General features: G+C 43.8%; 1 protein-coding gene across 2 annotated transcripts in view; it reads left to right on the forward strand.

Moving 5' to 3' along the window:
* Nucleotides 1–22,639, forward strand: part of TRPM3 (transient receptor potential cation channel subfamily M member 3) — a 617,739-nt gene that overhangs the window by 533,204 nt on the left and 61,896 nt on the right. For both annotated transcript variants that reach the window (XM_038769495.1, XM_038769496.1), the window contains 5 exons: nucleotides 42–71; nucleotides 3,665–3,954; nucleotides 9,732–9,960; nucleotides 13,265–13,432; nucleotides 20,463–20,603. In XM_038769495.1, the coding sequence (XP_038625423.1) occupies nucleotides 42–71; nucleotides 3,665–3,954; nucleotides 9,732–9,960; nucleotides 13,265–13,432; nucleotides 20,463–20,603 (858 nt within the window). The remainder of the gene's footprint in view (nucleotides 1–41; nucleotides 72–3,664; nucleotides 3,955–9,731; nucleotides 9,961–13,264; nucleotides 13,433–20,462; nucleotides 20,604–22,639) is intronic.

Consider the following 22,639-nt stretch of genomic DNA (forward strand, 5'->3'; position numbering starts at 1 on the left):
GAGACATATAAAACTTATTTCTTGACTCTTTCTTTGTACAGCCAAAAGCCTTGAAACTGCTTGGAATGGAGGTGAGTGATTACATAAAATACGAGTACCATTATTTCATTCTCTTCCCTTCTCTTCCCGGAAATCAAATTCATTCATTCAGTCGTATTTATCGAACGCTTACTGTGTGCAGAGCACTGTACTAAGCCCTTGGGATGTACAAGTTGGCAACATATAGAGACGGTCCCTACCCAACAATGGGCTCACAGTCTAAAAGGGGGAGACAGACAACAAAACAAAATATATTAAAAAAATAAAATAAACAGAATAAATATGTACAAATAAAATAAATAGAGTAATAAATCTGTACAAACATATATACAGGTGCTGTGGGGAGGGGAAGGAGGTAGGGCGGGGGGATGGGGAGGGGGAGAGGAAGGAGAGGATGTCCCGCCATCGACCCCCGGCCCACGTCATCCCCCGGGCCTGGAATGCCCTCCCTCTGCCCATCCGCCAAGCTAGCTCTCTTCCTCCCTTCAAGGCCCTACTGAGAGCTCACCTCCTCCAGGAGGCCTTCCCAGACTGAGCCCCTTCCTTCCTCTCCCCCTCGTCCCCCTCTTCATGCCCCCATCTTACCTCCTTCCCTTCCCCACAACACCTGTATATATGTATATATGTTTGTACATATTTATTACTCTATTTATTTATTTTACTTGTACATATCTATTCTATTTATTTTATTTTGTTAGTATGTTTGGTTTTGTTCTCTGTCTCCCCCTTCTAGACTGTGAGCCCACTGTTGGGTAGGGACTGTCTCTATATGTTGCCAACTTGTACTTCCCAAGCGCTTAGTACAGTGCTCTGCACACAGTAAGCGCTCAATAAATACGATTGATTGATTGATTGATTGATTGAGGGGGCTCAGTCTGGGAAGGCCTCCTGGAGGAGGTGAGCTCTCAGTAGGGCTTTGAAGGGAGGAAGAGAGCTAGCTTGGCGGATGTGTGGAGGGAGGGCATTCCAGGCCAGGGGGATGACGTGGGCCGGGGGTTGATGGCGGGACAGGTGAGAACGAGGCACAGTGAGGAGATAAGCAGCAGAGAAGCGGAGGGTGCGGGCTGGGCTGTAGAAGGAGAGAAGGGAGGTGAGGTAGGAGGGGGTGAGGTGATGGAGAGCCTTGAAGCCGAGAGTGAGGAGTTTTTGCCTGATGCGTAAGTTGACTGCTAGCCACTGGAGGTTTTTGAAGAGGGGAGTAACATGCCCAGAGCGTTTCTGCACAAAGATGATCCAGGCAGCAGCGTGAAGTATAGATTGAAATGGGGAGAGACAGGAGGATGGGAGATCAGAGAGGAGGCTGATGCAGTAATCCAGTCGGGACAGGATGAGAGATTCAACGAGCAGGGTAGCAGTTTGGACGGAGAGGAAAGGGGGGATCTTGGCGATGTTGCGGAGGTGAGACTGGCAGTTTTTGGTGACGGATTGGATGTGAGGGGTGAACGAGACAGCAGAGTCGAGGATGATACCAAGGTTGCGGGCTTGTGAGACAGGAAGGATGGTAGTGCCATCAACAGTGATGGGAAAGTCAGGGAGAGGGCAGGGTTTGGGAGGGAAGATAAGGAGTTCAGTCTTGGACATATTGAGTTTTAAATGGCGGGTAGACATCCATCTGAAATCAAATGAGTATCATCCTCAATCTTGATGCACAGCCCACTGTAAGGAAATAGCTTTCCAGTGTGAGAAAGGCTATTTGCTTGGGATGAAAAGTTAAATCTTTGTCCTAATTGCAAATGTAAAAAGAAATTTTGGCTAATAAATCCCCAAAAACAACTCTAAACTTTAGGTGGTAAAACCTGTTGAGGTAGGTTTGAAAATGACCAGAATCTTAAAAGACTTAAAATACACACTTTGACAGAATACCATGCTTTCCTCACTGGCTTTGATGATACTCAGGATTGGTATTGGGGAAACTGTTAGCTGACTTCTAGTCCTGGACCATGAGAGAAGAGGACAGTTAAGAAGGAGCAGGAGGTGGATAGGATTAAAAGGCATGAGGCTATTTATAAATGGAGGCATGCACAGAGGGCAGTTGGAAGCTTAAGTTTATTCTTACAATCAAGATTTAATATAATATTAAAGTTTCTAAAGCTCCAGAAAAATCCTTTTGATGGGAACTATCTTGGATATGGGAAGAATTTGGCCGATGAACAGTTAGGACGCAGCGTCTGTTTCATCCCTGTTCTAGGGAATGCCTAGCAGGGGATTCCAAATCAATTTTGCTTGAGGGTTAATAGTTTTAACCCTCAAGCAAGATAGAAGATAATGTTCTTCTGATGGAAAGAAGGGAGCAGAAAGGAGAGACGAAAACTAAAAAGTGTATGTACAGAGCGGGATAATGGTGTAGAATCAGATGTTGTGAGAAGATTGGTTAAGGGAGAGGGACAGCACAACAGGAAGAAAGAAGAAGAAAGGAGATCGAGATTGGAAAAAGGAAAGGATAGGAAAGGAAGGAACGGAGAGAGAGAAAAGAGTAAAGAAAAGAAAAGAAGTACCTGACAGCTACTTGTATTTCAAATGAAATAATTCCTTTTCAAGCAGAAGGTTTGTTGTCAAAATCCTAAACACATTTTGTTCAGACTAAATTGTCTCTTTTTCAGGAGGCTTTTTTTCCACCTCAGGTCGCAATTAGGTTTCAAAACTCACACTGCTAATGAGCTGCTCTTTATCAAGAGCATCTTAAAAAACAGATGGATCCAATTTACATGGTAGATTTCAGGTGCATTTTCAATGTAAGGATGCATATGTCCAGTTGTCTTTTAATATATTAACATGCTTTTATTTTAATATGGCAACAGAATTCACTACAGTCCTTTACATGATTCGAAGAGGTATGAAAAAATATACCTGAGAATGCTTAGAGATTGACACAGGAGCGTGAATTTTTCACTTATTTAAAAGTTCAGCTTCATTTATTGATTTTTTTGTTAAAGAAAATATGACAACTTTCTTTTTTTATTTTTCATTATTTATATTATTCATTCTCCTCATAACAATGATTATCAATTTTCTCATATTGAGGTTTATAAATGTCCCTGTGGATTGCTCAAGTGTAAAGTGAAAAGGATGCTTAGGTATTCAATTTTGTTTTCTTTTTCATCACTTTATTATTTTATGAAGAAATGTTTATAAATGTCCTACTCTGGATAATAAACCCAGTTTTCCAGTCAAATTAAAATTAACCTAGTCTAATCCACCTGCAGTCTACCATAGTTTCTCAGCTTTTCTTCCATCCTTTAGTATGTCATTGATTACATTAATTACAAGTCAAGCCCTAGTTAAAGCTGATAATCACTTTGATAAAAAGGTTGAAAAGTGGGTTAACACATGTAAATTAATTTTTCTCACAGTTTAAGTAAAATTCAACTCTACTCCCCTGGTATCAAAGAAAGTGTGGAGTAGCTGGAGAGCTACAGATGAGGACCTTGGTAGGAAGCTAGAGTGCTGAGGGAAACTCATCTCATTGACTATTCAAGCTCAGAAAAACTAGAAAAGATAGAGAGGGAGGGAAGGAGGGAAAGAAGATAGAAAGAGGGCAAATTGGTTCCCCTAGCATGCAATATCTGAAAAACTGTTTGCAATCCATTTGCACCTCATAAACCATTCTGTTTCCCTCAATTAACAGGATGATGTTCCCCTGAGGAGAGGGAGGAAAACAACCAAGAAACGAGAAGAAGAAGTGGACATTGATTTGGATGACCCTGAAATCAATCACTTCCCTTTCCCTTTCCACGAGCTGATGGTTTGGGCTGTCCTAATGAAGAGGCAGAAGATGGCCTTATTCTTCTGGCAACATGGGGAGGAGGCCATGGCGAAGGCCCTAGTGGCCTGTAAACTCTGCAAGGCAATGGCCCACGAGGCATCAGAGAATGACATGGTGGATGACATATCCCAGGAGCTGAACCACAATTCCAGGTTGACTTACTTTTGTGTGAAAACCAATGAGTTGCTTAAGGAAGAAAAGGGGGGAGGGAATAGAAAGAATTCATTTCAGTCACTAAAAGTTTTGTGGGAAAAGGCCTTTGGTCCCTCAGTACCAATGAAAAGTTAATATCTAGAAACATTAACAGAGTCACTTAACATCTTCTAGAACAAGCGGGGATCCTTTGGCAAAGGTTCCTTAGAGAAGCACAAGCACAGGCCTGGAAGTTAGAGGATCTAGGTTCTAATCCTGTTCTACCACTTGCCGGCTGGGTGACCTTGAGCAAGTCACTTACTTCTCTGTGCTTCAGTTTCCTCATCCATAAAATTGGGATTCAGTACCTGTCTTCCCTCCTTAGACTGTGAGGCTCATGTGGGACAGGGACTGTGTCTGACCTAATTGTCTTGTATCTATCCCCGCACTTACTGCAGTGCTTAACACAAAGTGTTTAACAAATACCACGGCTATCATAATTTTTTTCTATATACACTGTGCTAATCCTAGGGGCAGAAGTGAAGAATGAGACTGGCTCCCTAAGAGGATAGCCATTTTCAACTGCCTTATCCTAAGGCTTGTACTGAGGCCAGAATTCCCACAGAAAATGCAACCATCCCAAGCCTGAAGAGCTCTTTGACTAGGCCCAGAATAATATTGATGTTACTTATTAAGCACTTATTTTGTGCCAAGCACTGGACTAAGTGCTGGGGTAGACGCAGTCGACTCTGACAGAGTCCCTGTCCCACATGGACTGGGTGTAACAGAGAAGTGCAGGGGCATTATATAAACTAGATCCTGACTTCAGGAAAAGAAATTTGACAATGGAAATGGATAATTGGACCAAGGTTGAGAGTTGAGCTTGAAATACCCAAGAATCCATCCAGGAAAAGGCAAGGTGTTGTTTTAATAGATCAGGTGGAGACTCAGGGTGAAGAATCAGAAAACATTTCCCCACTGCCTGGAATAGGGCCACAGCTGATTCTGGTCTAAGGAAGCTTTTCCCAGGTCCCTGTCACCACCATCTTCTACAACCAGTTTCTCTACCAACAGCCTAACTCCCTCTGAGAAAGCACACTGGTGGAGTTGGGAATAGAAATCACCTGGAATAGAGGGTAGCCTGAGAAGAGAAGGAAAGCAACAAGGGAGTCCAGGAAGTGGGGAAGCAGAGGCCCTCTGAACTTCTCTAGATCTAGAATGTGGCCATTGGGGATTTGGGGAAAGATCTAGAAAGCTGTCTAAGTGATTGAGAAAAGGATGTCCTAAATAATAATAATGATGGCATTTGTTAAGTGCTTACTATAATGCCAAGCACTGTTCTAATCCCTGGGGTAGATACAGAGTAATCAGGTTGTCCCACGTGGGGCTCACAGTTTTAATCTCCACTTTACAGATGAAGTAACTGAGGCCCAGAGAAGTTAAGTCGCTTGCCCAAGGTCACACAGCAGACGTGTGACAGAGCCGGAATTAGAACCCACATCCTCTGACTCCCAAGCCCATGCTCTTTCCACCAAGCCATGCTGCTTCTCAATTTATGGTATTTGTTAAGCGCTTTCTATGTGCAAGGCACTGTACTAAGCACTGGGGCAAGCAAATCAGGTTGGACACAGTCCCTGTCTTCTGTGGGACTCCCAGTCTCAATCCCCATTTTACAGATGAGGTAACTGAGGCACAGAGAAGTGAAGTGAATTCCCCAAGGTCATACAGCAGACACGTGGCAGAGCCGGGATTAGAACCCATGACTTTCTGTTTCCTAGGCCCGTGCTCTATAAAGATTGCCACTGCTTAACTGAATTCTGGTCTCTAAAGATATTGTGTTAAGAGAGACCCTCAAGCTAGGACAGCAGAGGACCTTCAAGGTAGGATAGCAATCCATTAATCAATCGATCGGTGGTACCTACTGAACACTTACTAAGTGCTTGGGAGAGTGCAGTTCAATAAAGTTGGTAGAGATGATCCCTGCCCTCAAGGAGTTTACAGAGATTGGGACAGAGGAGGAGGAGGCAAACAGAAACAAGTAAAAAACTTTTTCACCCATCTCCCACCCTCTTTTCCTCAAACTATACATTTAACTACTCATTTGGGATAGAATGTTGTTAGGGTACCAGGGAGCATCCTTCTGACAATACACATCTAACTGGATAGAAGTGGATAGAATATCAGGGTAAACAGTTGTGCACTTGCACACAACGCTGTACTAGAATGTGAGTTTTCTTTAAAACAGATGTTCATCTAGGAAGTAATCCCTGCTCTATTGGAAGCAGTGTGGCCTAGTGGAAAGAGCACAGGCCCTGGGTTCTAATCCCAGTTCTGCCACTTAAATGTTGTGTGACCTTGGGCCAGTCACTTAACTTCTCTGTGCCTCAGTTCCCTCATCTGAAAAATGGGGATTCAATATCTGTTCTCCCTCATACTTAGACTATGAGCCCCATGCGAGACTAGATTATCTTGTATCTACCCCATTGCTTAGTACAGCGTTTGGCACAAAGTAAACAATAAGTACTGAAAGTATTATTATCGAAGCTTTGATTCAAAGTCCTGCTTTCATGCAAGCTTGCACATAAATGACTCCAGGCACCTCTTTTGATCCCCCATCGTGAGGTTTATTCATTTTTCCTGCCTAGAAATTATTTTTTTTGTTCAAATCCCTCATGCAGCGATTCAGGTCCAGTTCTCTCAATCTGGCCCTGGGCAGATCTGAAACAGGAGAACAACTGGCCTTCCCCTGTTTGAATCATTGAATCGGGCCCATGGCTGGTCTCAGTTACCTTTAGCACAGATTGGCCCACTTGTACCTGCTTCACCCCAGCCTGACCCCACATTTCCTTGTTGACAATCCTCAGCTAGGTCAGCAGGGCCACGGTGAATGAGAGAGAGGTGCATTACAAGTGAGCTCATGGGAGTAACATCTTGTATCTTCACCCTCCTCAAATTCCTCTTTCCCATAGGTGCATCCATACCTCCCATCTGGGAGCAGTAGTCATGAAGGAACACGTGGGGTGTGTTTAGTACAGTGCCCTGAATAAATGCTCAATAATTACAATTGATCAATTGATGTGAAGCAGTGTGGCTCAGTGGAAAGAGCCCGGGCTTGGGAGTCAGAGGTCATGGGTTCTTATCCCTGCTCTGCCTCTTGTCAGCTGTGTGACTCTGGGCAAGTCACTTAACTTCTCTATGCCTCAGTTACCTTATCTGTAAAATGGGGATTAAGACTGTGAGCCCCTCGTGGGACAACCTGATCAACTGGTATCCTCCCCAGTGCTTTGCACATAGTAAGCACTTAATAAATGCCATTATTATTATTATTATTATTATGTGTTGACTGCAGTCCAGTTCCTCCTTGCACTAGCATGGTTGGGGACTTCCATTTCTGCACCCTCTAAGGGTGTGGTGCCTGATTATTTACCATGTGCTCAGAATAGTGGTGACTGTGATTAAATCACCTTCAGTCTTTCCTTCAGGCTAAATAATCTCAGTACCTCTACCAATCAATTATTAATCATATTTATTGAGCACTTACAATGTGCAGAACACTGTATTAAGCTTTTGAGTACAATGCAGCAGAGTTGGTAGACATGTCCCCTACCCATCAAGGAGTTTACAATCTAGAGGACAAGACAGACAGGAAAAAAAATTATGGATATGCATGTAAGTGCGGTGGGGTGAGTAGAGGGTGCAAATCCAAGTGCAAGGGCAGCACAGAAGGAGAGGGAGTAGGGGAAATGAGAGTTTAGTTGGGGAAGGTCTCTTGGTGGGGAGAGTGGTGGTCTGTCAGATCTGAAGGGGGAGGGAGTTCCAAGCCAGGGGGAGGACGTGGATGAGGGATCGGTGACGAGATAGATGAGGTCGAGGTACAGTGAGTAGGTTGGTGTTAGATGAGCAAAATGTGTAGTAGGAAAGCAGCAAGGTAAGATAGGAGGGGACAAGGTGATTAAGTGCTTTAAAGCCAATTGTAAAGAGTTTCTGTTTGATATGGTTGTGGATGGGCAGCCGTTTGAGGTTCTCGAGGAGTGGGGAAGCAGGAAGTGAACTTTTTTTAGAAAAATAATCCGGGCAGAAGAATGAAGTATATAGACTGGAATGGGGATAGGCAGGGAGGTCAGAAAGGAGGCTGATGCAGTTGTCAAAACGGGTTAGAATCAGTGCTTGGATCAAAATGGTAGTGGTTGGGATGGAGAGAAGAGGGCAGATTTTAGCGATGTTGTAAAGGTTGAACTAACAGGATTTGGTGGCAGATTGAATATGTGGGTTGAATGAGAGAGATGAGTCAAGGATAATGACAAGGTTGTGGGTTTGTGAGACAGGTAGCATGGTCAGACTTTCTTCAGTAATGGGAAAGTCAGGGGAAGGACAGGGTTTGGGTGGGAATATGAGGAGTTCTGTATTTGACTTTTAAGTTTGAGATGTCCGCGAGACATCCAAGTGGAGATGTCCTTTAAGGCAGGAGGAAATATGAGACTGAAGAGAAGGCAAAAGATCAGCACTGGAGATGTAGATTTGGGAATCATTTAAAGAGAGATGGTAGCTGAAGCCATGGGAGCCAGTGAATTCTCCAAGGGAGCAGGCATAGTTGGAGGGGACCCAGAACTGAGCTTTGAGAGACTCCTACATTTAGGGGGTGGGAGACAAAGGAGGAGCCCATGAAAGAGACTGAAAAGGAGGGGTCAGAATGATAGAAGAATCAGGGGAGGACAGTGTCAGTGCAGCCGAGGTTGGATAGTGTTTCCAGGAGAAGTTAGTGGCCCACAGTATCGAAGGCAGCTAAGAGGTTGAAGAAGACTAAGAGTAGAGGCCTTTGGATTTGGCAAGAAGGAGATCAGTGGTGACCTTTGAGAGGGCAGTTTTGGTGAAGTGAAGGGGGCAGAAGCCAGATTGGAGGGGATCAAGGAGAGAACTGGAGGAGAGGAAGTGGAAGCAGCTGGTGTAGACAACTCACCCAAGGAATTTGGAGAAGAATGATAGGAGGGAGATGGTGCAATAACTGGAGGGAACCATGGGGTCAAGGGAGGTGTTTTTTAGGATAAGGGAGACACGAGCATGTTGGAAATCAATCATATGTATTGAGCACTTACTGTGTGCAGAGCACTGTACTATGCACTTGGGAGAGTTCAATATAACAGAGTTGGTAGACATGTCCCCTGTCCACAGCGAGCTACGGGAAGAAGCTATTGGAAAGTGATCATTTGAAGATGGCAGCCAAAGAGGAGAGAAGGGAGAGGGCAAGTGGGTTTTTTTTTTTTGATAAGGTACGAAAGGATAGGGTCTGAGGTGCAGGTGGAGGGGGTAGATTTTGAAAGGAGGTGGGGGATCGCCTCGAGATGCTGCTGGGAAAGATGGGAGAATTGAAGAAGGGGCAAGAGGAGGAATGGACTGGAGGGGAACAGGGGAGAATTTAGGGAGATCTCACCTGATGTCTACCCTTAGCTGCTGTTTCTCAATGATTTAGTCATCCTTTTGATGGTACCCAAAGCCCTTTGGTAAAGCCTGAGGCTGAACCTCCCCAGTCTTGCTTGGCCTAGAAAGTAAAACAGGGCTCCTATTCATTCAATCATATTTATTGAGTGTTTACTGTGTGTGAAGCACTGTATTAAGCACTTATGAGAGTACAATATAAAAATAAATGGACACATTCCCCGCCCACAACGAGCTCAGCCTGATGGCTTCCCACTGCAGGTTCATGACCAGAACTCAACCAACCAATAACACTGCTCCTTTTGAGTCCCATTTTCCTTTGCTCCAGCCAGAGAGACTCATCTAAATGCTTTCCTTTTTGCAGGGACTTTGGGCAACTGGCCGTGGAGCTGCTGGACCAGTCCTACAAGCAGGACGAGCAGCTGGCAATGAAGCTCCTGACCTATGAACTGAAGAACTGGAGCAATGCCACGTGCCTGCAGCTCGCCGTTGCCGCTAAGCACCGGGACTTCATTGCTCACACCTGCAGCCAGATGCTGCTCACTGACATGTGGATGGGCCGACTTCGGATGCGCAAAAATTCAGGTCTCAAGGTCAGCACTGTTAAGAAAATTGTGTTTATTCTTTGCAGGCTTAATTGATGCCAGCAGTAACTATATCACACAAACATACATATCACATTTAGAAGCAATGTGGTCGATAGAGCACGTGCCCGAGAGTCAGAGGACCTGGGTTCTATTCGTGACTCCGCCACTTGTCTGCTGAGTGACCTTGGAAAAGTCACTTAACTTCTCTGGGCCTCAGTTACCTCATCTGTAACTGAGGCCCATCTCATCTCTCCCCCTCTAGACTGTAGGCTCTTTGTGGGCAGGAAATGTGTCTGTTATTATTGTTGTAATGTACTCTCCCAAGTGCCTAGTACAGTGTTCGGCTCACAGTAAGCCACTCAATAAATACAGTTGACTGACTAAAACGGGGATTCATGTTTTGAGACCCATATGGGACATGGATTGTGTCCAACCCTGATTAGCTTGCATGTACCCCAAGGCTTAGTACAGTGCCTGGCAAATAGTAAGCTCTTAGCAAACACGATTAAAAAAAAGACATACCCCCAACGTGCCCAGATGCTGTTTGATAGCCAGCGTAGTCTTTGTTCCCCTCACTTAGGGATATGGTTTTTAGCCCCTTGAGGGTAGGGACTGGATCTTGTACTTGGTTGTACTCTCTGAAGTGCCTAGTGCAGTGTTCTGCACCCAGTAGGCATTCAATAAATAACCCTGCTGAAATGAACCTAGTGCCTTCTGCTCTATGTCAGAATGCTGGCAACTTCATGGGAAAAATGAAAGAAGAAACAGTAGGAAGGACAGAAATAAAAGTTGAAAAAGAAAGGGTAGGAAGGGGGGAATAGAAGGAAGGGAAGAATGATGAGAAAAAGAAGGGAAGAGGAAGTTCTGGGTCACCTTGGAAAGATGGGGAAGGGAGACATACCTAGGTGCTTTGAGAGAAGATCAGACAGGGTCAAATCTAAGGGCAGGCTGCCGAAGCAACCGCCTGGGGTGCTCAGCTTTTGGGGGTGGAAGAAAGGGCACATTTGAGGTGCTGGGATAGGAGGGAACCCACCTAGTCAGTCCCCACTCAGAATAGCTCCCAGAAGAGTATCAAGGTGCCACCACTGTCCCCACTGCTTAGGACAGTCCTGTTGTTTAGGCTGAACTGCCATCCCAGGCAAGGAGGCTAAAGCACCCAGTGCCGTGCCCCATACACAATATAGCCAAGGCTAAGCCTTCTCTGTTCTTACATATCAAGCAGTGTGGCTCAGTGGAAAGAGCACGGGCTTTGGAGTCAGAGGTCATGGGTTCAAATCCTGGCTCCGCCAATTGTCAGCTGTGTGACTTTGGGCAAGTCACTTAACTTCTCTGGGCCTCAGTTACCTCATCTGTAAAATGGGGATTAAGACTGTGAGCCCCCCGTGGGACAACCTGATCACTTTGTAACCTCCCCAGCGCTGAGAACAGTGCTTTGCAGATAGTAAGCGCTTAATAAATGCTATCATCATCACTCACAAATCCCACCTGGGGTATCAGACAGGAGGAAGGTGAGTGGGAGATGGGGTGGGAGGTGGGGAGGAGCCTGAGTAGAGAGAAAGAAAAGCATCTACAACACTCCTTACCTGGGATGCTATTTAACCGGGGGTTGGCCTTCAGACTCAGGGCCAAGAGGAATTTTCCTATCCCAGACCCTCACCTACAAATTTCTGCATATAGCAGTTGCTTCTGAAACCATCTCCTGCCTCTAATCCCTTTAAAGGGTCAGCCTCTTGTACATGTGTGTCAAGTTCCCTATCTATAGTAATAATAACAACAGTAAAAATGCCTGTGGTATTTGTTAAGCGTTTACTGTGTGCCAAGCACTGTACTAAGCATTGGGTTAGATACAAGATAACCAGGCCCCACATGGGGCTCACGGTCTAAGTAGAAGGGAAAACACGTATTGAATCCCCATTTGCAATCAATCGTATTCACAGAGCGCAGAGTGCTCTACTGTCTCAAGACTGTAAGCTCAATGTGGGCAGGGAATGTATCTGTTTATTGTTGTACTCTACCAAGTGCTTAGTACGTGCTCTGCACATAGTATGTGCTCAAGAAATACAATTGACTGGTTGACTGACTCACTGACTGTACTAACTGCTTGGGAGAGCAGAATATAACAGACTTGGTAGACATGTTCCTTCCCCACAACAAGGTTTCAACAGGGAGGGAACTGAGGCACAGAGAAGTTAAGCAACTTGCCCAAGGTCACACGTCAGGTACGTGGTGGAGCCGGAATTAGAATCCAGCTCTTCTGACTCCTGGTCCTGTGCTCTTTCCACCAGGCTACACTGTTTCCCTGTAGCACTTTCCTGTTGAAAACATTACCTTTCTCTAGTCCTTTGGAAAATGTCAGAAAGGGTTTTTGTTTTTTTTTCCCCAATCAAGCAATCGATCATATTTATTGAGCACTTAACTGTGTGCAGAGCACTGTACTAAGCACTTGGGAGAGCACAACATAACAATATAACAGGCACATCCCCTGCCCACAACGATTCCCTACCATCTTGCATCATGACTAGAAGGGGGTTTCGATCCATATTTGGTTTGTGGGTTGGGTTAACACCAGTTCTTGCTGATAAATGAGGCTGGGAACACATAAACAGGGGAAAGACTTTGTATTAGCCCAAGGGTAAGGCATTCCTTTTGGTAATTTGACTCAAACAATTAACTGTTTCATAGTTTTCCCATTTTTGTCACAGAGAGACAGAAGCACATTCCATTTATTGGAGAAAAGTGTGGAATGCCTGATCCATTTTAGGGATGATGTATTGACCCTCAATTATGACTTCCTGTGTACTGCTTTTTAATTACCCTAGCTAGAAACATGCTCTAAAGTAGACAGCCCTTTCCTTGTACCAAATGTCTAATTAGAAATAAAATCTATCACTGAAGCATCTGAAAGAACAAACAATTCAACTGCTGGCTGAAATAGCAAAAGCAATACCACCGAGCAATGCTATTGACTGTTTTTATTGTAAAAAGGAGTGTTGTCTCGCATTTCAAGGCGACCCCTAACCACAGTGAATGAGCCACTTGGCCTCTCTTCGACACCCTCTCCCCATTTCTAAGTGAATATCAAACAGGATTATGTGAATCCTGTAAATCGCTTTGCGATTCTTGCGCTCCAAAATGCAGCATGTTTCCCATCCATTCGCGGAGTGTCCCTCTCCTCTCAAACTCACACGCGCATCCAGACCAACAAGCACATGAGGCCCAAAGGCCCTGTTCCCTTTGATACTAAGCATCTGCCGTCATCCTACTTCGTTAATTATGATGATGATTATTATTATCATTATCATTGCTTTAGGTAATTCTAGGAATTCTACTTCCTCCTTCAATTCTCAGCTTGGAGTTCAAGAACAAAGATGACATGCCTTACATGTCTCAGGCCCATGAAATCCACCTGCAAGAGAAGGAGCCAGAGGAACCAGAGAAGCCCACAAAGGAAAAAGAGGAGGAGGACATGGAACTGACGGTAATTAAAGAACTATCCGCCTACTTGCTATGCTGGAAATCCTCTGTTCCCGCCTCCTTGGTGCTTCTTGACGGGGATAGCCTAGTTCCTTTGGCTCGGCAATTTTGCACCACCTCCACACTTATGCACTCACAACCATCTGTAGCACTTCTATTCATATTGACTATTTAAGCACTTACACAGCCACATAGCCATCTTTTTATTCTCTTCTTCCTACCTATAAATTATTTTGTGCCTGTCTCCCCCGCTAGATTGTAAACTCTTTGAGTATTAGTAGTCTTGGCAGTAATAATAGTAGCTGTAGTGGTTGTAATAGCATTCATTGAGCACCCGATGGGGACACTGTACTGCAATAAGCACTTGGGAAGAACAAAGAGTACATGAGGAGCAGCATGACCTAGTGAATAGAGCACGGGTCTGGGAGCCAGGAGGACCTGGGTTCTAATCCCAGCTCTGCCGCTTGTCTGCTCTGTGACCATGGGTAAGTCACTTAACTTCTCTGAGCCTCAGTTACCTCATCTTTAAAATGGGGACTACTACTATGATCCCTTTGAAGGAAGTGGACTGTGTCCAACCTGATTAGCTAATACTTCCCCAGCTCTTAGTACAGTGCCTGGCACATAGTAAGCGCCTCATATTAAAGTAACCAACTTGATACAGCAGAATCCTTCTGAAGGACCTAGGGGTGCAGGGTAGGCCTATGGCAATTCTGCATCTCCTCTTTCCTCCAAGACATCTCCACCTGCATGTACCACCAGCACCTGTCTCTATATGTTGCCAACTTGTACTTCCCAAGCGCTTAGTACAGTGCTCTGCACACAGTAAGCGCTCAATAAATACGATTGATGATGATATAATATGGCTAAAGTTCCACTACTCATCTCCTCCCACTCCCACTCTAAAAGCACCCCTCCTAATTTCCCCATCTCTGTCGATAACAACACTATCCTCCCTGTTCCTGAAGCCTGCCACGTCTGTGTCATCTTGAACTCCTCCCTGTCTTTCAATTTTCACATTCCACACCCTGCCAAATCCTGCCAGTTCATCCTACGTAGTATCTCGTGAGTCCACGCTTTCCCTTTGCCCACCCGCCTACCACCCTGGTCCAAGTTCTAGTCAAACTCCTGGCCCCAACCTCCAATTTATACTCTCTGCTGCTGCTGCATAGATCATCTTCTTGGAGCACTCCTGTCCACAGGTCCCCACTCTTCCAAACCTTCTACTTTCATTCATTCAATTGTATTTATTGAGTGCTTACTGTGTGCAGAGCACTGTACTAAGCACTTGGGAAGTACAAGTTGGCAACATATAGAGACAGTCCCTACCCAACAGTGGGCTCACAGTACTGGCTTCCCATGTCAATCAATCCATCAATGGTATTTATTGAGTGCTTACTGTGTTCAGAGCACTGTACCAAGTGCTTGGGAGAGTACAGTACAACAGTCCTCACCACAACCTTACAGTCTAGAGGGGGAGATAGACATGCAAAAAAATCCTCTCCTGGGCTTCACCAACTTGCCCCATCTTACATATTTGCTGTCTTCACCTTCTACTCCCCAGCTCATTCTCTTCATGCCTCTCAAACCCTCTCCCTTTTGTCTCACCTGCCTTTGTCCCCTCACCAGTGCTGTTCCCCTGGCTTGGAACTCCCTCCCCTTTCCACATCAGACAGATCACAGGGTTCCTCACCTTCAAAGCCTTCCTAAAATCCCACCTCCTCCAATTAATTGTCCTGATTAGTTCTTACCATTCAGTCATACAAACCCACCTGCCATTTCTAGCCCCAATGCACTTCTTTATACCCATTCTAAGTACATTTGTAAATATGCTATTCAAGTATATATTCAATACTCACTTTTATTATCTGTAAATATTTCTGGGTCTGTCTCTCCTATTAGAGGGTAAACTTCCAGGAGGCTGGGAGCATGTCTAGCTCTGTTTTGTACTTCTCAAGCATTTAGTACACTGTATTGCACCCAATGGGTGCTCACTAAATACTATTACTACTGCTACTACATGACAGTCAAGAATGTAGAATCCCAAAGCTTAGGATAAGCTAAGGGCCAGACTGATTGGCAATCTCATTATCAAGGAAAGGGGAGGGAGGAATTGACACTTGTATATTGTTATTGGCAGCCAATTTCAGTTCTCAGAAGCTGCTCTGCTGATCAAATATTTGTTCCTCATTCATTCTAGGGTAAAGACATATAGTCCTAATTGAATGCTGAGGTTTGGGTGTTACACTTACTTTGTTTTTCTTGACTGAGGCATGTGCTTTGTGCTTCAGGTAGCTAGAGGCAAGACAATCTAATACTTTGCCGTCATCCCACTTTGATTAAATGAGCTTCCGCTGAACTCTGTCCAAGCAATAAAAAAACACACATTTTTTCCTAGGCCAGAAAGCTTTTGAAACTTTAAGTAAAAGTCCACTGAGAACTTCCTTGACAGCCGAGTACAATAAAATGATAGGTGTTTCTTAATTCATCTTAAAAAACCAAACAGGCCCATTCCTGCCTTCTGGACTGGATCTGCAGGCAAGATCTAGTCTTTGAGAAAGATCAGAAACCAACATGGAGTTGGTGGAAAGCCTTCCCTTGAAGATATTGACTTTCACAATTGATTCCTGTCAGTTTCTGATCCACTGACCAAAGGCTCATTAAAATCCAGTAAGCAATTTGCAGTCTGGCAGGTGCAGGAGAGTCTGAAGAGGGTTGGTATAGCCCATCCCTGAGATGGGAGCACTTCCTGCTCCTGGCTTGTGATGTATTTCCCTTAGGGTTTTCCTCTCTGCACACATAAAAGGGAATCAGTGCTGTCCTAGTCTTCTTTCTGAGAAATGCAAGGTTTCTCTCAGCATCAGATGACCTGCCTCCTTCTCTAAAAATCTGATGAGAGCTTTATCCCCTAAAAGAGGGGTGGACAATCTATTGCAATTGTCTGTGAGTTGAAATCTCTCTTTAGCACAGAAATGGATCCCAAACTTGCTTGGTTTAACTTTGAGCAGTAAAGCTTTCCTTACACTGGTAACCAGTGAGTCACTGAAAGCCTGTAGGGTTGAGTGTGATGTGGTGGGGCTATAGTGTGTGTCTTCCAGAATGGCAGCATTCCCTAAATCAGGCAGCTCCTGCAACTCGGGACCGAGCATTGGATACAAGGAGGAAAACAAGGTCTGGAGATTTAACAGAGGTTTTCAGTTTCTCCCACTACTGAACATATCCCCCTAGACTGTAAGCTTGTTGTGGGCAGGCAACATATTATACTCTCCCAAGCATTTAGTACAGTGCTCTGCACACAGTCAGTGCTCAATAAATACGACTGATTGAACCAATTCCTACCCATATCCCTTAGGCTTGAATTTGGTCCCCAGCTGCTGCAGGATTCTCCTGAGAGCAGTTTGATCCCAGTGACCCAGATAAAAGGCTTTGGCTAGTCCTGTAATAATAATTGTGGTATTTGTTAAGCACTTTCCGGGTGCCAGGTACTAAGCACTGGGTGGATGCAAGCAAATCGGGTTGGACACAGTCCCTGTCCCACATGGGGCTTAGAGTCTCATTCCCCATTTTACAGATGAAGTTACTGAGGCACAGAGAAGTGAAGTGACTTGACCAAGGTCACACAGCCAATGTGTCCACCTACTCCCAAGTTCTAGTTCTAAGACCTCAGGGTTTTGATTCAGCTCATCAAGGCCCCCAGGTCCTCCCAGAGTCCAGAAGCATTCTAGCCAGTCCCCGCAGACACAAATCCAGGGGTGACTTCTGGGGCCTACTGCCTCCCAAAGTAGAATGCCCAGGAGGGTGCTGATAGGAGACTGGTTGCGATTCTGTCTACATTCGAGTAGAAATAATGACTGAAGGCTGCTAGGCTGATTATTTCCAGATCCCACTCAGGTAATAATTTTGATCATTACCAGGCCCTTAACAAACCAAAGAAGGCAAGAGTGGAGTTCCTAGATCTGTGTTTTTCACAGGCATAATAATGAAGCACACTAAATTGATGAGCTGAACAGTGAGACTGGTGAGATCAGCATGGAGCGTCGGCCACTGCCGGGGTCACTAAAGGGGATTCTCTAATGTTAGAATCTCCGTGGTTCTGGGTAATTAGTTTCCTTTTCCACAGGGAAAATGCCTCACAATGAACAGAGTGTGTTTTTAGAGTTCAAACTACCAACCCGCCCACTCCAAAATGAGGGAAGAAATCAGGGTAATGTTTTCCTAAAGATAAGAATATAACCAGACCAACTGTTCCTTTAACCACCCATCTTAGAGTCCTATCTGCTAATACAGTTACAGTATGAATCAGTGTGTATGTCTCTTTGTGTGAGAAGAGGTATTTGAGCTTTGTGAGCATGGGCATTTGTATCAACCTGAAAATAATTAGAAGTCTACCACTGATCCTGTGAGATTTATTTCTGTCTGCTCCTGAAATCTATTTTCATGGGGTTTATAATTGAGCCACGAATGTTCTCTAGTTTAAAACAGAATATAGTCAGGCCTGCTCTGATTTTTTCTCTTCCAAAATTATGCATAGACATATCAAGCTTGGCTTATTTGATGCAAATATCCTGTGGGAAGACATTTCACACATCCTAAATCCAAATAGAATTCATTTTTCAAATGAAGACTTATAAACTATGTTTGTGGGTGTGTGGGCGTATCTGCAGCCATGAGCACAGGCCCACAGAAAATAGGCCCCACTTATGTTCAACCACTGACTATGACACTTCACAATCTCCCAGCCAAGAAACCAGAGTTTTTGCTTTTCATGGTTAGGGAACTTTATTTAAGCTTTGAATTATTCTGCTTAAGGAGAAGCTGGGAAAACAAAACCCAAAAACATTTAACTCCAGAAAACAATGAAAAGTTAGATGCTAAAAATTGAACTTATTAAATTCCAAAAGTTTTTATTTAAATGAACAAGCAATAAATGCCATAAATCTTAAAATCACAAGAAAAAGACTTTTCAACTTGCATTAACTCTGAAATATCTGAATAGTAAAGGGAAGTGCAGGAATTTTTGCCTGAGTTAGCTCCATTTTGCTTTGGCTACGGAGTCCTGGTCTAAATATGCTTGACTTCAACAAGTAATTGGGGTGGGAGGAGGGGTGAAAATTATCCTTGTCAGGAGGTATTTGTATGGTAAGGGATTCTGAGACACTCTTGAAAATTCAAGGTGTCTAAAAAAAAAAGGTAAAATTTGAAATTTCCTAAATAAGTTCCTCAACTATTCACAGTGTTATTATGCACGTGCTCTTCATTCTTTAATTGAACTATGATTATATTATAAGACTCTTCAGAACTTTAATAATGGTAGTATTTGTTAAGTGCTTACTATGTGCCAAACACTGTACTAAGCATTGGGGTAGATGCAAGATAATCAGATGCCACGTAGTGCTCACGGTCTAAGTAGGAGAGAGAACAGGTATAGAATCCCCATTTTAAAGATGAGGGAACTGAGGCACAAAGGAGTTAAGGGACTTGTCCAAGGTCACAAAGCAGGCAGAGCCGGGATTAGAACCCAGGTCCTCTGACTGTGCTCTTCCCACTAGGCCACGCTGCTTCCCTAATCTCCTATCTTCGTCTCCTATCTCAATTACAAACAGAGACACCATTCTTCTGCCCGACTGCCAAATCAGGATTTAGACAGAGGTGCTGGGGCTCTTGCTGGAGCCAAAGTCCTTCCTTGACAGGACTTTTAAATATATAGAAAGTGCAATAACTCTTTAGAGTCAATAGGGGGCGGTTTAGTGTGCACCTGTTCTGGGGATTGGTCTGGGCTCAGGGCAGGCAACCCCAGGATACCTGCAATTTCACTAGAGGCCCCTAGATTTCTTCTGTTCTGTTTTGTTTTTCAAAACCATTTAAACTCCTAGGGGCAACCTACAATGTTGATGTATATTTTTTTGACGCAAAATATTCTTCAAACCAATTTTTAGTGCAGAGTGTAGACTAGCTAAATGGAGAGGGGCCGAATCATTCTGAATTAAATAATGCGGAATTGCTGAGAATGCTTGCCTTGAAAATGCTTAGGCATGTTCTGTGCTTAATAATCCTTTTTGTTGGCAGGCATAGGGGTTCATTTGGGGACAACATTCATAATGATCTGGCCTCTCGCTTTGCTCAGATTCCTACGTCCCTATATCTAACATGACTCCAGCTGATTTTTGTAATGACACTAGCCCCCTTTGCTATAGATAGCCACTAAAAAAAACTATTTAGACAATTCCCACCTCCAACAAAAATAAACCTCTAGACTAACCTCAGTTGAATCCAAAGTCTTGATTAAAGCCAAACACTAAAAACGCAGTTTTGTTTTTTGTTTCTTTTCCCAAAGATTCTGGGGGTGTTTGCAGTGGTGAAATAGCACTGAGTGGAATCATTAGAAATAGAAAACATATCTGCCCTTGACCTGGAATGAGATTATTATCCTCTCCCAAGCACTTAGCAGAGTGAGCTGCACATTTTAAGCACTTAATAAATGCTATTGATTGGTTGATTGGCTTATTGATGGAATTGGCAAGTTCAGGGAGTTAGAAGGGCATTTCTACCAGTTCTCCCAAACAAGGTCCTGCATTTGTGCCAGATTCCACACTTGTGCAGGATCCAGCCCCATCGTCTCAACAGTGGGAGCAGGGAGCAGCAGTGACACCTATGTGACTTTCGGGATTAGGAGAGTGAGGTGGGGTTCAGACTCGACTAGGACTTAGGGCCGGGGCTGAAGAGTAGAGGGAGCCAAAGATGAGGAGATGGTGGGCCAGGGAGGCGAGTATCAAGGCCACGCACACAGAACCCATACAGAACCCAGCATCAATCTGTCCAGTGTCTCCAGTTCCTGGGAATGTGCAATTTCCCTCTTCTGCGATGTACCAAATGAACAACCCGAGACTAAGCTGAAGCAAAGCGGTCAAAGCAGGCCTCAGTCCAAATGCCTTTTCTCATTGCCATAAGTAGTAATTCCTTCTGAGGTTGGTTTCCTGAGAGAGGTGTCTCTGGATTCATAAAGAAACATCTCAGTCCTGTCATTTTCATTTCAGGCAATGTTGGGGCGAAACAATGGAGAGTCATCCCGGAAGAAGGATGAAGAGGAAGTTCATAGCAGGCACAGATTAATCCCCCTTGGAAGAAAGATATATGAATTCTATAATGCGCCCATCGTGAAGTTCTGGTTCTACACTGTAAGTATCTTTCCCACTATCTTCCCTATTGGTCATGAGTACAAAATGTTAATCAAAATGTCTCAGATTTATGTGTATGGCATGGCTAGTGGATAGAGAATGGGCCTGGGAGTCGGAAGGTTATGAGTTCTAAATCCAGCTCTGCCACTTGCCTGCTGTGTGACCTTGGGCAAGTCACTTCACTTCTCTGGGCCTCAGTTACCTCATCTGTGAAATGCGGATTGAGACTGTGAGCCCCACATGGGACAGGGACTGGATCCAACCCAATTTGCTTATATCCACCCCAGCACTTAGTATAGTGGCTGGCATATAGTACGTGCTTTAGAAATGCCTTAATTATTATTATTATTTTGGAAGTTTAATAATGGAAAAACCGGTAGAACACTGAAAGTTGAGAGGCCTTCCTTTTTTCAAATGTTTGACTTGTGGCAATCATTGCAAGTTTGAGATTGGGTTTTTTTGCTGTGCCTTTGGTAAATGAAAGAGAATTGCAAATAAAATGAGACTGAGTCTCTTACCCAGACACCAGATATGCAGCTGCAGTTAAACACACTGAGGGAAGCTTAAATCTGTATCCTTCAAGCTCGAGGAGAATACAGGAGGAGAGGTGAATGAGGTTAACTCCCCTCTACAGATCAAGAAGACAAGATGTACATTACCAGAGCCAAAAGAAGAGAAACAGATGATATAGATTTTTTAAAAAGTAGAACAGGTTGTGTCTGGCAAACAAACTCCATTCCTATAAATTTTCTAAGAGGCAGTCATCATCACTCTGTTCCCCCAAGCAACGTATGCCACTGTCAGAGGTGGACGGACACTGGAATGACTTTAGATCTTTAGGACCCAGTTTGTAAGAAATTCTCTCTCTCTCAGTGATACCCACACCCATCAATCAATCATTCAATCAGTGGTATTTATTGAGTGTTTACTATGTGTAGAGCACGGTACTAAGTGCTTGGGAGAGCACAGTACAACAGAATTAACAGACGTGTTCCCTGCCCACAACGAGCTTTCGGTTGATGGATATAATCTCACTCCATTAGCAGCATTATCTCCAAACCAACAAAGAATTCTATATATGTTCTTTATACTTGATTCAGCAAGAAGTCAGAAAAGCTTGTGTCCTTTTCTTTGGTAAAGACCCTGGGTATCGTTGGGAGCTTCATGGCAAAACCCCAGATATACCTAACTTCCTAAATAGGGAAGTTAGTAACAACAGGAGATAAGGAAGTTTGGGGGGATGGATATGTGATTTTTACCATCATTCAGAGCATCACTGTCAACCTCAAATCAACAGAAACTGAAATGTAACGGGGAGCATTTGTGACTAACTAATCCAAATCTGGTATGTATCATCAAACAACATTCAATTGCTCCCTAACTGTCAGACAGTATGAATATAAACATTGCTTATCAAAAGCCCAGAATTTTGATTAATCTTAATGTGCAATATGCAGATCAAAAAAATATTTTCTACTTAAGTAGAAGTTTGGCAGTCTTGGCTAGTCCATTCCTGACTAGAGGGTTGCTTTTCTACTTGGTCCTGTAACTGATATTTTAATCCCCAAAGTAGATTTTTGCCATAACTCCTGCTACTATTCATGCCATCTTGGCTACAATAGGTGCCTAGGTGGGGAATCAAATAAAATTGCCCAAGATGTGAATTGTCTCCAAAATGCAGGAGAGGTCAAGAAACATTCAAAATGGAAAATAATATTTCAAAACCTAGAAGGAAAATTTAAAATTCCCTGAAGTTTAATTTTAAGAATTTTTTTAAAAGCCCCAAATCTCTAAAGACTAGTAGACAACACAGGGAAATTCAGTGAAGTAGTTTAAACCATTCTGATGTCACCTTTCAATCACCACACATAGACTAAGTCTACACCAGCAAGGCGAGGTGGAAAATTGAGGAAATTATCTGGATGATTCAGACCAAATAAAGACTTTGTAAAATGCAGGTGATTGAGGCAAAAGTGTTGAGGTTTTTTTCCTGAATTGTTTCTCTAATTACTTCAGCTTTCCACTCTAACTTAGCT

This window comes from Tachyglossus aculeatus, chromosome X4 (assembly GCF_015852505.1).
Source record: "Tachyglossus aculeatus isolate mTacAcu1 chromosome X4, mTacAcu1.pri, whole genome shotgun sequence".
Lineage (NCBI taxonomy): Eukaryota > Metazoa > Chordata > Mammalia > Monotremata > Tachyglossidae > Tachyglossus > Tachyglossus aculeatus.